Source organism: Eublepharis macularius, chromosome 3 (genome assembly GCF_028583425.1).
Source record: "Eublepharis macularius isolate TG4126 chromosome 3, MPM_Emac_v1.0, whole genome shotgun sequence".
Classification (NCBI taxonomy): Eukaryota; Metazoa; Chordata; class Lepidosauria; order Squamata; family Eublepharidae; genus Eublepharis; species Eublepharis macularius.
Genome location: NC_072792.1, coordinates 54,753,344 through 54,770,760, shown reverse-complemented (window position 1 = coordinate 54,770,760; position 17,417 = coordinate 54,753,344). Strand labels below are relative to the sequence as shown.

The window sequence follows — 17,417 nt, the reverse complement described above, 5'->3', positions numbered from 1 at the left end:
TCTTCTGGCCCTTCTTAGTTTTTATTTTGTTGCATGCTTTGGGTCCCCCTTGGCTGCAAGGAAAAAGGCAGACTAGAAAAATAGATATATAAACAAGCACATCAAGAATTACATTTGTTTCTGGACTGTACCACTTCAGACTGCTAGAGAAAAATGGCATGATTAAATACAACAAGCTACCCACCCCATTCAGTAGAAAAACTCAGAGATCATGAAAAACAGGAACGTCATGCAGTAGACAACCTTCTCTTTGACATGTAAACTTTCCATGTGTGGAGTTTTTTAATTTTAAATTTTTACAAGTGTCTGTTTAATAATGCCAGTTTTAAAAAGAACATTCCACTGTTTAATATCCCCCAAACTTCTTCACGCCATGCCGTTATTAAAACATGTTTTTTTCAAAAGATAAAAAAGGAAGAGAGCAGGTAAAGGGAGCATGGCATGGCACATGGATGGATTCTCAGCTTTGCAATCCCCTGCCAGTAGTGTGACTCAGTGCAGCAGAGGAGCAGTTGTGTTCTGTGATGAGCCACTTGTTTTGAAAGTCTGGAATATAATTGCACTAGAACTGATTGTCATTACAGTTTGTACTGGAGAAGCAAAAACATGGTACCCTACGTAATGTCAATGTATGAAGCAGAGTACCTTTGTTAACGTGACTGGCAGGCACATGGTTAAAAATTGTTGCTTTCATGTTGCTCTTTGTCTTCAGCATTAACCATCTCATGAAGCATGCCACTACCCTCCTCAGAAGTGTTTGCCAACCCAGGGAAGATAATCCTACCCCTATTGAGCTCTGAAAAATGTTGTTTGTAAGCACAGGGCCTGGATCATAATGTTCTTTGGAGTGAGGGGAAACAGGTTGGTTCAGAGACCCAGATGGGATTATCAAAGATATGCTTGATAGAGCACATCTGCAGAACAAGCTGGAAAATTTGAAAAGTAGCATAGATGTACACAGACCTGAAAATAATTCACTTGGCCTTTTTATTCTAGGAAAAAGATGTCACTCCTGATCCCAATTTGCTAGCAAAAGTAAATGAATGTGCAAACTACCTAGAGATCATGAGAAGCCATGACCATCCATTATCCCAGCTTTCCCCTGAATTTTCAGACATCTTTGACTTTTTCGTAGCTTTGACTATTTGCAATACAGTGGTAGTTACGTCTCCGAATCAGCCGCGACAAAAGGTAGGTCAGAAGGGCCATATAAAGTAAGTCATATTTTCTTCAGGATTAGTTTTTCAGTCTCATCCTATGCGCCATTACTCATAGGTAAGCCCCAGAGAGTTCCATGGGACTTACACAGGGCACAGCCATATCACCTGTTCATGTCCATGTATACTTGGGGAATGTCTTACTGAATAATAGGACTTATTGCCAAACAAGTATACATTAGATTGCAGCATTAGTCTCATTACATTTCATTACAAATATGTTTTGTTTAGGGCCCCGAAAGTCTTACTGGCGTTCACATTTCGTGATCCCTTCTCAGATGATGATGATTTTACATGGAAAGAAATGTGATACACTTATTTAGATATGTAATGCCTTATGGATGGCAATTATTATAAATACCAGTAGGTTTTATCCCTAAAGGCTTAATAGAGTCAACTGGAGTGAAGAGGATGAAAAGAGACAGATGTGAAGAAATAATGAAGCTGAACTCCAACCCTGTAATCACATTAACATTAAATCAGACCTTCGTTCTCCATGACCCACCCACCTGAAACACGCACATCAGGGCTTTTTTTCTGGGAAAAGAGGTGATGGAACTCAGTGGGTTGCCCGAGGAGAAAATGGTCACATGGCTGAAGGCCAACTCAAACAGTCACTGGCTAGGCCCTCTTCATGGGTGTGGATGGGTGAAATTTTCCATGAAAGTTTTACCACAGAAGAGAAGGCTTGAAATTTAGCATTTGCTGTGAGGAGGTGGCGGTAATTTGCCATGGGGGCCAGAATGTTCAAGTTTAACATTAAATCAGTTCTTCATTACCCACTCACCCCAAACACGCCTGAGCATTCCAGTAACTTCCCCCCTCAGTGTTATTTTTGAACCTTGTTTTTGTGTGGAATAAATGTGGAACCTTTGCTTGTTTTTGAATAGGCTTTTAGGATTATCTTTAGAAACTGAGATATAGTAGATTTACTCCAGTGGAATGGCTGTGTTAATATGTTACAGTCAACCAAATAAGGTCATTGTGGCCACTGAAACGATTTATTGTAAGTCCATTGTAGGCCAGCAGTGCCTAGGCTATGTTGAGAATGGACTGAGACTGCATAAGATTGTGCTGTTAATCCAGTGTTCATCAGATGCATATCAAGTTTCCCTGTTCCATTTCTCCCCGTTGGTTCATCTAGCTCCTATTGGCTCCTCTGACTGGCAAGAGCTCACCAGTGTCTGAATCAGGCCTATCCAGCTGCTTAAGATCCTTTTTCCTGGAGATGTCAGGGATAGAACCTGGGACTGTCTGCATGCAAACCATGCAGTCTATCATTAAGCTGTGGCTCTTTGCCAAGGTGTGGTCCATCTACCATGAGCTTGTCTGTGTATGTTGGCAGATAATAATAATAATAACAACAACAACAACATTCAATTTATATACCACCCTTCAGGACAACTTACCACCCACTCAAAGCAATTTACAAAGTATGCCATTATTATCCCCACAACAAAACACCCTGTGAGGTGGGTGGGGCTGAGAGAGCTCCTAGAAGCTGTAACCCAGCTGTCTTCAAGTGGAGGAGAATCAAACCCAGTTCTCCTGATTAGAGTCCCACGCTCTTAACCACTACACCAAACTGGCTCTCCCTAGATAAATGGAGGAGGAGTATAAATAGCCCCCAAAAGGCAGTGAGATGCTACATGAGGTCCATATTGTGACAGTTCTGTACAAAGTCCAAATCCATAAAAGATTAAAATTCACTGGCAGCAGTAGAAACTGGCAAAAACAGGATCAATAACCTAATTTAATATCTGTACTGAGTAAGGAAACCTTTGTCTTTATTCAAAACTAGACAGCTTTATTTAAAAATGTAATCTGTATAGATTTGTAATGTGATTTTTTTTTTATGGTTACCCCAGCTTAGGCTGGCTCATCAGAACTTGGGAGTTAAGCATGATTGGCCTTGGTTAGTAATTGGATGGGAGACCTCCAGGCAAGACAAAGGGTTTCTGTGCATAGGCAGACAATGGCAAACCCCCTATGTTAGTGTCTTACCTTGGAAACCCCAGCAGGAGTTGTCATAAGTCAGCTGTGACTTGATATCACTCTTCACCACCACAGATGTTATAGGGGGGAAGTATGTTCTTAGAAAGGCAGGATAGAATCACTTTTTAAAAAATGACAAACTTTGAGACTGTGTGCCCACTGGTATAGTCACAAAATGACTTTTCTTCCATTTCCCAGTAAGTGAGCAGGAGAAAGGGAAGGAATATCGAGATTATTGTTAATTGGTTATTTATTTACTTATCCACTTAAAACTTTGGGTCCTACCCTTTAGTCCAGAGGCTCTGAGACAGTTTTAATATACAGGTTGCCCCTCATTCCTTTCCCAATGGTACCTTAATCTTTGAAAATGTTGATGACTTTTTAGGGAATACCATATGTTCAAATCCTTGTGTTGAGATGTTACCCTTGAAAAATTCTTTGTTTATGTTCAGACCCCTCAGAATTATAGCAAATATATCTTCTGTTGGTTTGTGTTGTTAGATATATGTGTACCACACTTCTCACATCTCTCTTTTCATGGTTGCTGGTCTTTGTTTCTCAAGGTTAGAATCAGATACGAGCTGAAATCTCCAGTGAAGACCATAGAGGACTTCATTAGGAGGCTCACGCCCAGTCGCCTGACCTCCGGTTCTAACAACAGCAGCTCATCAAGTCTGGCTACCAGCAAATCAGTGCATCGAGCTGGTTCTAGCATTATTTCATCAGCATCTGCGGAGAGTACTTTACTAAAACTGGAAGAAAAGCTAGCAAACTCTTGTCAGATGAGTAACAATGGCTGTACCTCCCAGCAGGCTAAATGGAAAGAGTCTGGAGAGGGGGAGCTGCGTTACGAGGCAGAGAGTCCTGACGAAGCCGCCCTTGTCTATGCAGCTAGAGCATACGACTGTGCTTTGGTTGGCAGGCTTACTGACCAGGTATCCATAGAGCTACCTCACCTGGGGAGATTAACCTTTGAACTCTTACACATTCTGGGCTTTGACTCCATCCGGAAGAGAATGTCTGTGGTCGTTAGGCATCCTCTTACAGATGAAATAAATGTTTATACTAAAGGTGCGGACTCAGTTATTATGGATCTTCTTCTGCCCTGTTCATCAGGTATAATTCTTTCTTGATTTATTTCCTGCAATGAAATGTATAACAGCTTAAGGTTGACTTCCCTTGCCACAGTCTAGATGGATCTGCACAGTGCTGTAAATTTTAAGGAAGTATGTTCATAGTATCTTCCATTTTTATGGTCTCTTGAGAAGCAGCAAGTCTTTCACCCTTTTTATCTAGATAAATCTAAACAAAACAAATCAGTTCTGTGAGTTTTTCTAAGTACCCAATATTTTTTGTAGGGTATCTTCTTCCAGCATGATAATTTAGTTTGTTTTATTTATATGCTCTTAGACTAGAAGTAATATTCCTTCTAATATTAGAGACATTGAGGATTTTTCATGGCAAATCCCCCTCTGAGCACACACTCATTTAGCCTCATTTTGGGCCATTTTTATGACCCTAGGGCACTCCAGACAGTCACTTTTTCCTTGAGCATAATTCTTTGTATACATGGTAAACGTCCCTTTGAAAGCAATTTACAGTGCAGTCCTTGGCAGAGTTACTCTTGTCTATGCCCAGTTATTTTAATGGACTTAGAATGGAGAAGCTCTACATATGGTGTCACTGTTATATCCTAAGCAGAATTACTCCCTTCTAAGTCTATTGAAGTCAATGGACTTGGAAGAGTGAAACTTTACTTAGGGTGACACTGGTTGTTAACGGCAGTCTCCTGGTTTCAATTGCTAGCTTTAGATGAATTCAAGGCAATAGTTTTTACTGTTCTCATGTGATCTGACCTGCTTGGAACCATGTTGTAAAGGTGGATTCAAGCATAATGGGGCTGTCTAACATATTATGATGGCAAGGACGTTGGAGTTCCTAAACATTGCATTCCTAAACAAAGCCACACCCTTGTAAATCCATTGAAGTAAGTGGGATTAGACAGATGTAACTCTGTTGAGGATTGTACTGAAACTCACATTGAGATTCCCAAAATCAATTTAAGGAAAATATGCAGTTTTCTTGTGACCTGATTTGGAAACTGTCAGATTGAAATGGGTCCAGGGAAATGGTGAGAATTGACAAACTAGAGGAAAAGAGGGTATACTGAACTTCACACCCTAATCCACACCTCTGACACCTAGTTTGAACCTTTGTAAAGACTGAATTTATTAAATATAGATCCGTCTCTGTTAAATAAGAGAGTTACAAGTGAGGATTTTAGTGGAAACTTTAAAGGAAGAGGTAATTAAGGGTGAGCAGAATTTTAGCTGTGAACAGATTTTTTTTTAATTGTAGAGCATCTCAAAGATATGAGAGCATGCTGTGAACCAGAAGAAACTTTAAATTACTGCTTATTTTAATCAGTCAGATGTAAAGATTATTTTTTTGGCTGTATCATTTTTGATGTCTAGGAGATTTTTTCCCCACTTGCAGAGATTTTTGTCAAGCACTTGAAAATAAATGACTGAATCATTAAGTCGTATAGACTGTTTCCCATTGATAAAATATAGTGCTAAAATGAAAGTTGTATTTGGCTTGCAAATTTGATTGTTTCTTTTGACACTGCCCCATGAGAATCTGTGCTGCTTAATCTGGTAGTTTACAGTAAATGTTGATTTCAGCATAAACATTGGTTCATAATTACTTTTAATATTAATGAAAATCACTGGAGCAAATCACCTTGTAAAGATTCTGCTTCTGCAATGTTTATTAAATGAAATAGAGAAATATGCAAGTTAGGTTTTTTCTTTTCTCTTTCAGCAGCATAAGCCATAACTGAGCCACGGAGTAAAGAATTGCTTGTCATTTTAGCAACAGAAAATAAGCTTGACCTTTTCTGAACAGGCTACTTATAACAATAATGTAAAAATGGCAGCTCTGCATGCTTTTCTTTCTATGGTACTGTTAAAGCAAGATTTATGATACCAGACAGTCTCTAACAAAGGTTTATTAAGATTTGTATTAATGTTATGCACATGCATGCATTCATCACATCAAAACAGAATCTAATATGTCTGGGGTACACTTGAGTATTCTTGTACTGCCTATTCCTGTACAAGCAACTTTCTATTTTTTATTTATTCTTACTTAACTTGTTTTTATTATACATTATTTGTTGAGACTCAAAATGGCCTACTAAAGTAAAGATTTTTTTAAAAGATTTATGATCTTTATTTATTTATGTACAAGATTTTTGCCACACCTTTCTACCCTCATAGCAAAATACAGTCCAGCATAAATGTTTAAATTTCAGAATGACATTGTTTCTGCTACGTGATAAAGGCCCATGCTCTGGATCAAGTTGGAGAATTTCCAGTGATCATAGTTTTCACTGTTCTCCATACTTTTCTCCCTTCCGTTTTTTTCATCTCTCCATCTATTTATGCTAAAAAATTTCAAGCAAAGTTAAACTAAAAGCTCCACTGCAGCCCAGTAGATCAAAAAGACTTGGGATGTTAGAGTTGTGAAGTTCATCTATTGCCATGGGTTCATACTGTGGCTTTTGGTGATAGAACAAAGTTGCCGGGGGGGGGGGGGTTGAAGGCAGTTTCATAATTACTTTGGGATTACTGCACATGATCTGTATACTTACCAACTTTCACCTCTAGTAGCAAACAAGTTTTGCAGACTTTGTATTGGTCAAATACCCGCAAAGTCTGTTTGACCAGAGGTGCCAACAGAACTACTTATAGTTATCTTAAAAATTATCTACCTACTAGCCTATTCCTCAGCTGTATAATAAGAAAAATAGTTATAATCTTAATAGGGGCATAAACACGATAAAGATTGTAAAACATTTGTAAAGTGCAAAACTACATAAATGATAATCAGCAGTAGCTGAGATATGGGTATTTGCATAATTTATTGTTAATTATTGTTTATTTATATTTTATATTTTAATTTTGATTCATTAATGTTTTGCCACAATAAATACTTGTTTATTAAATCAAATAGATTAACATTGGAATCCTAAACAGAGTTATTCCAGTCTAGGTCCATTGAAATCAAGGGGCTTAGACTAGAGTAACTCTGCTTAGGATTGCACTGTATTTAAGGGCTGTGTATATTCTGTGGTTGGACAAAATGATATACAGCCTTCCCAAGCATGAGTGTTAGATGTTAAGTGTTGACTTTACCATGTAGGCAGCTAAAGCAACCAGGAAATCACAGTTCAAGGAATGCCTGCCATGTCTGAAGCAGTACCTCTCCTAATTAATCCTCATATAAATGTAACATGTGCCCAGAATCCTCTATGACCAAACATGGCTTTCTGGTGTGTGTATAATAAGTCTGTGCCTTACTTAAGGTATCGTGGAATGTTAATCTAACTCTCTAGACATGATAGCCTGTGTAGTACCAGTCCACTAAGCAAAAAGTGAAGTTTCCTCCATTTAAGATGGAGGGAATCTCCTTTAATTAGAGGAACTTCCTCCAGTCTAAAGCACAATACCACCAAATACGTTGTTGGCTCAGAGGGTGGGATATAAGTATGATAAAACATTTCTCCTGCTCTGGATAATAAGTGTTTAGGGTGAGATATAATGCTATGGCAGCTCAATGTCGTAGTTTATGGTGTGAGATTATCATTAGTGTTGCCATAGAGGTTTTCATAATTCACCTTGGAATCTAGGAGTCAGATTAGTTAGAACAATAAACTGGATCAACTGGCTGGACCATCAGTATTCGCCATCCCCCCCCCCAAAAAATAGCATCCGCAAGCCAGTAATATTGAGAATAAGGAAACCATAAAGTCCCTGAGCAAGCTTCCAAGCCTACAACACAAGCAAAACGCCTTAGAATGAAGGAAGTGAAGAAGACAGATTATTCTATAGAATTAGAAGGTCTGGTATTGCTCATCTTAGTTGAGATCACTTGTTGACCAACAATTATTATTACTGGTTATGCTAAGTGAAGTGGTTAATGAGCTGTGTGGTTTTGGTGGCACCCAGGGGATCTATCCATTTTATCACTCCAGACTAAACTACACCAATTAGGATCGCAATTTACGAAGCAGAAGAGGCTTGTTCCACTTCCAAGTAGAGGATGCAACATTGTAGCTATGCACAGGGGTCATTTTGTAGAAAAATAGCTGGAGGAACTCATTAGCATAACTCATCAGCATATGCCACACCCCCTTGATATCGCTGGAGGTGTGCCATTAGCATAACTGATTTGCATATGACATCACCTATGACATCACCCCTGACATCACCTATCCTGGCTTTTTTGGACCCAATCCTGGCTATTCAGGGCCAAAATTGGGCCCAAAATGGCAAAAAGGGGCTGGAAATGGCCAAAAAGAGCCCTAAAATGGTCAGGATCAAGCCACTGCTGAGCAGGAGAGTGATCCACCACCTGTCAGAGGCCCGATCCGGGCTGTTTCGGCCCCAATCCAGGCCGAAACGGGCCCAAAATGGCCGAGAGTCAGGTGGGCAGGGCCACCTGTCATGTGACCTCTTTGGGGAACTGCCGGAACTGCGTTCCGGCACGTTCCCCCTCGAAATGAGCCCTGGCCATGCACATCTGTAGGAATGGGATTTTTTTCGATACGAAAGGATGAGAGAATAGTAAAAATAAAACATGGTATTCTACAGGCACTTGTGGTACAATTAAAAGGAAGTGAAAATTAGGTGCTATATACAAAGTTTTTTACTGTAGAAAGCTTTTTGGAGTTTCCTGTGAGATCCTAGCATTGCCAGAAAAAATGTTTGTAAAGCTTTATTTCATAAGAGGGGAAGAAAGGGATTATTCATTTTAATACCAGCATTTTTTTCATTTTGAGAGTTTTACCTTTCTTTACTTCCAGATGACCCTAGAGACAAGCATCAAAAGAAAATCCGAAGCAAGACACAAAATTTTCTTAATCTTTATGCTTCTGATGGACTGAGAACTTTGTGCATTGCAAAGAAAGTAAGCATAGGCAACCTTCTTAAAAATTTGAGGGGGGGATTGAGGAGTCCTTTTCATTTTCATTGGTGTGAGTGAGTTGTTTCATTTTTGTTTTAAGCATGAAAAGGCTGTAGCCTCAACTCAGAGGAGCCTAGGTACATGGAAACCCATTTGATTGTACTGAATCATGTTTATTCTGTTAACCTGAATACTTCCCCTCCAGTATTTTTTCTCTTTTTCAACAGGTGCTGAGCAAAGAGAACTATGCTTGCTGGTTAAAAAGTCACATTGAAGCAGAATCTTCTATTGATAATCGGGAAGAGCTGCTGTTTCAATCAGCAACTCGCTTAGAGACTGATCTGCATCTCCTAGGTAACAACAAAGCATGCATACCCAACAGAAGTGTATGTAACAATTGAGTGTGTGGCTTCAGAAGTCTTCCAGTGGTTACCATTCAGCTATGGAATTGTTTACAAGCAAATTTATCAGCAGGCATGGCTGCAGTAATGCTGCTAAATCTGGAATGTAACCATACAAACATTCCATTATCAATCCCAGCCTACCCCAAAAGCTTGAGCTGAGCTTTTTAACTGATGACCAGAGCTGGAGGCCAGGTGCTCAGCATGTGTGCTTTGCCATTCACTTGAGTCTGTATTGAAAAAAAAGGGGGGGCAGCTTAATGAGCATTCAGCATCAACAGATGATTATGGGATCAGGCTGCTTAAACTGTTTATCTAATTCATGAGTGCCCCACCTTGTGGGTCAAAAGAATCTGCGCAATGTGGCCACACAGGACTAGAGTATATGATTCTGCAAACTTGGAGGAAACCCTGTGTTTGTAGGAAAAAGTATCAAAAATAAAATTTCTTTTAAAAAGAACAATAATAACTGTAAGTGCAAACATCATGAAAAGCTTTTTATAAACCCAGAATAGCATCCAAGGATGGGGAAGAGGGAAGAAGCAAGCATGGGGGGTGGGGGGAGAACGAATGACAGGAGAGAGCACAGGTTGAGTGAAGTGGGGGAATGAGGGTGGGAGGGTGAACAGCCAGAACTTCAAAAGTGGTGGAAAAAATCAGGAGCTGGAGACAGTAGGCAAGAAGAAGTACAGGTGGATCAGAGGGCAGATAGGAAGAACTGGGGTTAATAGCAAGCAGTGAGGGCGGAGGCTGAGAGGGAGTGGAGGCAAGGAAGGAAAACAATGATGGAGCAAGAGAGGTATGGGGGGGAACCCTCCTCTGTGAGTCTTCTTGGGACCTCTTCTGATGTATATAACTAAAGCAGTTAAAATCAGTGATAAAATGTGGCTCATCCTGCTTTAGCCTCAGCAGCCAACCATATCTCAAATTGCATAATTGCCAGGTTACTGCAAGAAAGCAAACCTTGCAGCCATCTTAAGGCTAAGCTGGATGTGATGGCACCCACAGGTCTGACCCATGGATGCTCCCACCATTTTAAAGCTATTAAAAATGCTGCAAGCATGGCAGGCTGAGGCACCCCCCCCCCCAAAAGAAAACGTGCTGTGACTTTTCAAGTGCAGAAGCAGCTACAGGAAGTATATGTGACTGTTTCAGCACTTGAACAAGAGCTCCTCCGCCCACCTTGGTGCAGGCCCAGTCAGGATTGGACCCTCATGGCATTTTTAAATTGTTTTTCAAAAGGTGGCAGTGTTCATAGGTCAGACCTGTCGACACCATCATGTCTAGCTAGGCGAACGTTCAGGGCCAAACAAGTATGGGATCAGATACTGAGTGTAGAATTTGGCTTCCAAGCGTTTCAGTGTTTTGACACACATTTAAGCTTTTGAGGGGCTAATGTAACAAACGAAAAGAAAGCAGAGGATTTGGGGCAGAGAAGGCACAAGGAGCTTAATTCCTTTCCACTCTCAGCAGCATTTTGAATAATTTAAGGATGGAAAAGCCACATTCAGAAGGCAATTTAGAACGGAGCGGAACATTACGTGGAGAAATGGTGGCATGTCCTCTTCCCTTCCTCCAAACAAATTTTCTGCTCAAAATCCTTTCTAGTTTAACTTTTTAAGCTGGTGTTGGGCAGAGGCTTCTTTTTATGCATTTGGGTATAGTTTAGAATTGGCCTCTCAACTTCCTGGGTATCTGCAGATTACCCTTTATAGGGAACAAAATGCTGGACTAGGTTGACTTTGTGACTGATCCAGCAAAGCAGTTCTTACGTTTTTGTTTAGAAATTTACTTTTGTAAGCACAAAAGCCCTCTTAGGGCTCATCTGCCATGTCAAGGTCACCCAAGACTATTTTGGCAGGGATGATTTCAAGTTTGTTATTCCACGCTATGAAAGCGCTCATTCGCATAAGTGTGAGCTTGTGTGAAAATGCTTGAGGAAGCTGGATGTGAAGCACGCATTCCAAAAAATGAGAATGGCCTGTGATATGTAATATTTGTAAATATACAGCACATTGTCAACGATAAGCACAGTTATGTAACATGTGGTGTTAGAGTCCCTGAGGTACAATAAAATCTTAAATATTTATTCTGCCTTAAGCAGTTTCTTTGTGTTGGCCCGGCCAACTGGGACCACACTAATGAAAAGAAAAATCTGTGCCACTGTTGACTTTGGGTGTCCATATGAACCTTTCTGAATTAAAGCTTTCTTGAACACAGCTGGATAAATAAAAACAGACTCCTGTCAAAACTACACCATCTGTTTTGCCAATTAAGGCCTGAGCTGCCTGCTTATAAACGAAAGGACTAGAATGTAGACAGACCAACTGTCACAGGCTGCAAAGTTGGAAGAAAAACCTAAAGAATAAAAAGACTCCAGAAGGCTACTGTTTCTGGTGGCCGGTTCCCATGATACTTATTCCTGCTCATTGTTTTTAAATTGAGTAATGGGAAGACGGGAGAATGGTTGATCGCACAAGTCTGTGCAATGTGGGGAAGTCTGTCTGCCTGTTCAGTTGGCAATTTCTTCAAAACTAGTCTGTCAAACAATTGCCTCATATTTGAGATCTGGTCATTAAAAATCTAGTAATAATTGGCTAAGTGGGTAAAAGCAGTGTCTGCATTTATGCTAAGAGACACTGTTCTTGTTTGTTCAGCTTATGTTATTCATTTATATTTCTTAGCTCACCTTTCAGTTCACACATAGCCCCTCCCACTGCAATTTTAATCTAATAATAATATACCACTCTTCTAGGCAGATTAGAGACCCAGAGAGTGAACAAAGTCAGTGTTATTATTATCCCTACAACACGGTTGAGATGCTGGGGCTGAGAAGAGAGGCTTACTAAAGTTCACTGATCCTGTGAAGTAGTTTAGAGTGAGAGACTATGACAGATTTAAGGTCACCCAATGAGCTTCATAGTACAGTGGAAATGTGAACCCAGGTCACCCTAGTCCAACATGCCACGCATTACACCACATTGATTTTCAGATAACTTGAGTTCAAGTAAGTTTTCATTAATTAAGCTTTATAGGTATACTCAGAAGTTGATAGTGGCAGGCTGACTTGAGCTGTTGTGTTTATTTTACTAGAATATTCTATAAGCCCCTCTCATGTTTCTATAAAGTGCTTGAAGCCTCTATCTATCTCTTGGCCTTTTGTTCTCTGCTTGAGGTACAATAAAAATCTGGGGTGGGCAAATGATAGTTCTGAGTCCAGTTCTAGACCTCTAACCCACATTTCACAGGTTGCAAATCTTGTACAATATGAAGAATGGTACTTGAGTGGATAGGGAGGTGATTGGGTGCTGAGTCACTCCATCACTGTTGCCGTGACTTTCAGACCACCATAGTTATAAGTAAGTTGCTTAGAGCATTTGTGCTGAGTTCAGGGTGGAGCTACATACTAGCCTTTAAACCTACAGCTCTAATTTGCCGGGATGCTCCGTGTTTGTTATCAGAATAACTAAAAAGATGCATCAATATTAAGTTTCTGTTCAATACATAACTAGCATTAAACGAAATATTACGTATAGGGATAATGATTTTAAACCCAGTAGAATACAAATAATTATTTAAAGCTCTAATTCCCTTTTCTTTTGATTGTTTGGTCAGGTGCAACTGGCATTGAGGATCGTTTACAGGATGGAGTCCCAGAAACCATTGCAAGCTTGCGCAAAGCCGGGCTGCAGATATGGGTTCTAACTGGAGATAAGCAAGAAACCGCCATTAATATTGCTTATGCTTGCAAGCTACTGGATCATGATGAGGAAATCATCACCTTAAATGCTGATTCACCGGTATGACAACACTGTTGCGTAGCATCAGGCTTGCACATCCAGTGGACCTCAGGGTATAAGTGGAATGCCAGCCATGTATAGCTGCTTGCAAGGTCTTGAAGTGAGGTCTATCAACCTCCTGGCAAGCTGAGGCACATTGCCAGGGTGCCTTGTATACCCTGGAGTACACCTGCAACAATCCTCCTGTTTTTTCCTGCCTCTCAGATGCAGAAATGACAGGAGAAAGAGCAGGCTAGTCTGCCCAGCATTTAGTAAACCGTGTGTGGTAGTCTCTGTTCAGCTTACTGGGCCAGAAGTCGTAGAGGCCTGGTTTGCACATTCAAAAGTCTTGGCATACACTACAGCTGTGCATTAGGTTGACTTGACTATGGTAATTCTGACAAGTTTTAATGCTGTTTTCTTATTCTTCTAATCTTCATTTTAAAAAAAAATACAGAGAAAAAGATGGAGTTTTGATCTTGCAGGGGGCTGAACATGCTCTCCTGATGAGTCGTAATATGAAATACGTTGGTTTGGATCCTGCAGTAAATCTCTGCAGAAATAATGAGTTTCAGTCAGTGGAATGGGACTTTCTCACCTACTTCCTCCTGCTGCAACCCAAAACAATCCCTGAAATCTTGCTCCTGGGGGATGAGGAGCCCCCATGAACAGCATGAGGGAGAGTTGGAGGTCTACAACAAGAGGAGGGGATCAGCAGAAATCACCCCACATACACACAATCCTATGGGTTGGGTCCAGCCAGTTTTACCATTCAAGCTTACTCAATTCTGCTCCTTACTAGAGACACTAACCCACATGGCTTTTGTACATGTATGTCCCCATGTTCCCCAACATGGATTGTCAAAGGGGACCACTGCTTCCTTTTTCACTCTTAGAAAAGCTTGCCGGATCCAGCCTTTCCACAGAAAATTTCCATTGAGTGTTTCCAGTACCTGCAGTACAGTGATTCATGAATGTGTGTGCGTGAGAGAGAGAAAGAGAGAGAGAGAACTAACGTATGCTGGTTTTAGGCTGGTTCACACACTTCCCTCTCCACATAAACACCCTAACCTGTGATTGGGCACTCCCTCATGAGGAGAAACCATTGTAAAATAGGCTATGAGTTAAAACATCATCTGTGGTTTCCATAACTGTGGCAGCCTGGAAAAGCACTATTCCAGTCAGGGAATTATCTGCAGGTTGCATTTGGTATAGGTTATTTCACACGTGCCTCTTCTGAAGAGAGCTCAGTGCATATAGCCCATAGAGGAAATTCACCACGTGAATTGGAAGGGAATGGAGGTCCATAAAATAACCTAGATAGACAAAGGTTGCCTCATAATCTTGTTTTAGATTTATGCTGATGATGTGTATTTTAAAATTATTTTTCTGTTTATTGTTTTCTTTTATTGCAGGAAATGTGTGCTACATTGCTAGAACAACACTTGCACTGCATAGAGTCTAAATTTTCAGTTGAAAAGTCTACTCAGAATACAAGAGCTAAGTTTATACCTCTCTACATGCCATCATCTTCAGTAAATCCCAACTTGGGCTTGGTGGTTGATGGAAGGACACTGGCGTATGCCTTAGACAAAGCCCTTGAAGACAAATTTCTTTTGTTAGCCAGGAGATGTCGTTCTGTGTTGTGTTGCCGTTTCTACTCCTATTCAAAAGGGGATGGTTGTGAAGCTCGTCAGAGACAAACTCAAAACAATGACATTGGCAATAGGTACTTCAGCTTAACTGTTATTGTTTTATAGTAATACAAATATGGAGAATAAATTGTTTTGTTCAGATAGCAATATTACTGTTTCCTAGGAGTGTGCTGTTCAGTTTAGAATTTGAATTAAAATACCAAATTTTAGCTGATATGGTAAAATCCAGGTTTTCCAAATCAAAAATCTGGGCCATTTTCACGTCTTGCCTGTTGCCAGAACATCGTGCAAAACACCTGGAAGATACGATTGCACTCAAAACTCCTGGATGACAGCATCTTCCTGGCACAATTTCACACAAGAAGATGCTGTCTTCTGGGTGTTTTGTGCGATGTTCCTGCAGCAGGTAAGACGTGTGAAAACAGCCCTGGTATCCCAAATTTTTACTAAATTGTCAGAAAATTCGGTCATTGTTTTCTATGATGAAATCACTCTGGGAGTTTCTAGTGGGTTGGAGGGGTTGTTTTTCAACTAAACACCAAATCTGGAGGGACCCTACTCCTGACTGTCCTCTAAAGACCCACCCAAGTTTCATGAAGATTGGACACTGGGGTCCAGCAGAACCAGTGTAATTCACAGCAGCCAAGCACTGTATTCAGCCAGTGAGGAAACACCACAGAACAAAACCAAGCAGTACCCTACTACAAGTGCAAGGCATTCCCTTAATTTACTTTGGTTTGGGTGGGATGGAGGTGATTCTATGGTGTGATGTTAGTCCCCTTGCTTCACTTTGATTCTGGGTGGGAGGGTTCTTTCATGTGCTTCTGGTTGTTTCTGTTGGGCTAAGTTGCAATGGTGTCCCTTGCTTTAGTTTTGTTTGGGTGGAATGGATGTGATTCTCTGGTGTGATGTTGGTCCCCTTGCTTCACTTTGGTTCTGGGGGGATTCCATTCCTATACTTCAATTTGGTTCTGTTAGGCTTTCTCTGGGATGAGCACAACTCGCATTTGGGAGTGTGCCTTGGTCACGGCAGTCTAGCCCCAGTGTATTTCCGCAATAGGATTTAGCTTTGTTCCCATAGGAAACAAAGGAGTGGCTGAGGGCACCTTGTTCAGTGGCCCATATAATGGCTCCCAGGCTCCAATCTTCCTGAAACATGGGGGGAGGGGTCATTAGAGGACAATCAGGAGTAAGTTCTCTCCAAATTTTGTGGAGTTTGCAGGAAAAATGCTACCCTCATCTCCCAGGATAGCTCCCAGATATTTTCCCCCATAGGAAATAATGCAGAGTGGGTGGGGGCACCTTCTTTGGGAGTCCATAAAATTGGTTCCCAGTGTCCAGTTTTCATGAAACTTGGAGGATCTTTACAGGACAGTCAGGAGTATAGTCCCTCCAAATTTGGTGATGTTTGGTTGAAAAATGACCAAAAGAACCCAGCCCAACAGTTAGCCCCCAGAGTGATTTTTCCCATAGAAAACAATGGCTAGTTTTTTAAAAAAATACCGCTCCGAATTAGAGAATCAATTCAGAATTCAGGGAATTCTGACCTTAGAAAAAGTTCAGTTAAAAAAATTTCAGTTTTACCAAAAAATATTGGTACACATCCCTACTCTTCCCTTCAAGATACTATAGGTTAGAGCTAAGTTTCTCTTCTGACAAGTGAAGAATCTTTCACTGGAGATGAGGGTGGGGGGATCTTCAACAGAAAGATTTTTTCATCCAGTGGAAGATTCTTTAATTAGCAGAAGAAAACTATTGGATTTAACATCATAAGTAAGTTCCATTCTTAGATTTGTTCCATTCATATATTTAAATTGGACATTCTGCATGGCTTTTAATGTCTTACCAATTAACCTAATCTTTCATGAAATGGTGGGCTAGATATTAAAACACAAACAAATTTGGATAATAGCAGTTTAACCAAGACTCATATTTTGGTGTTGGGGGGTGGTATCTTTGCAAATTTGTCAGAAAAAGTTACGTGACGTTTTAAAAATGAAAAGAAATGTTGAGTACAGACAGGATATATCCATTGACTGAGCTACTGTAATGTCACAGAAGCCTAGAAGTACCAGTCCTCTTTATTTACTTCTATTCCATTCTTCTCCTACCTCCTGTGCAGAATGCTTATCCCCACATTTTGCTTTAGACAGGCAGTGATAGCCAAATTCCTCCTTCCTTCTCCCTTCCTCTACAGAGATCAAAGAGGGGAAGGGGATACTTTGCTTCCATCCTGACATCTAATGATTTGTCCTGGTTAAGTAGAATGTAGGCATTTTTTCATATTTATAATTCAAGAATTTCTGTCTCAAATGCATTTCAGCACTAAAATGCTTTGCAAATCATGATGCAGCTGGTCAGCACAGCTTTCTTATTCATTAGAATGAACTACTTAATTTC

General features: G+C 40.4%; 1 protein-coding gene across 1 annotated transcript in view; it reads left to right on the top strand.

Annotated features, from left to right (window-relative positions):
- ATP10A (ATPase phospholipid transporting 10A (putative)) overlaps positions 1-17,417 on the top strand; it is a 140,139-nt gene that overhangs the window by 99,791 nt on the left and 22,931 nt on the right. Inside the window, 7 exon segments of the mRNA XM_054973034.1 lie at positions 997-1,191; positions 3,776-4,328; positions 9,082-9,185; positions 9,410-9,536; positions 13,199-13,383; positions 14,778-15,017; positions 15,019-15,091. Of these exon segments, the coding sequence (XP_054829009.1) occupies positions 997-1,191; positions 3,776-4,328; positions 9,082-9,185; positions 9,410-9,536; positions 13,199-13,383; positions 14,778-15,017; positions 15,019-15,091 (1,477 nt within the window).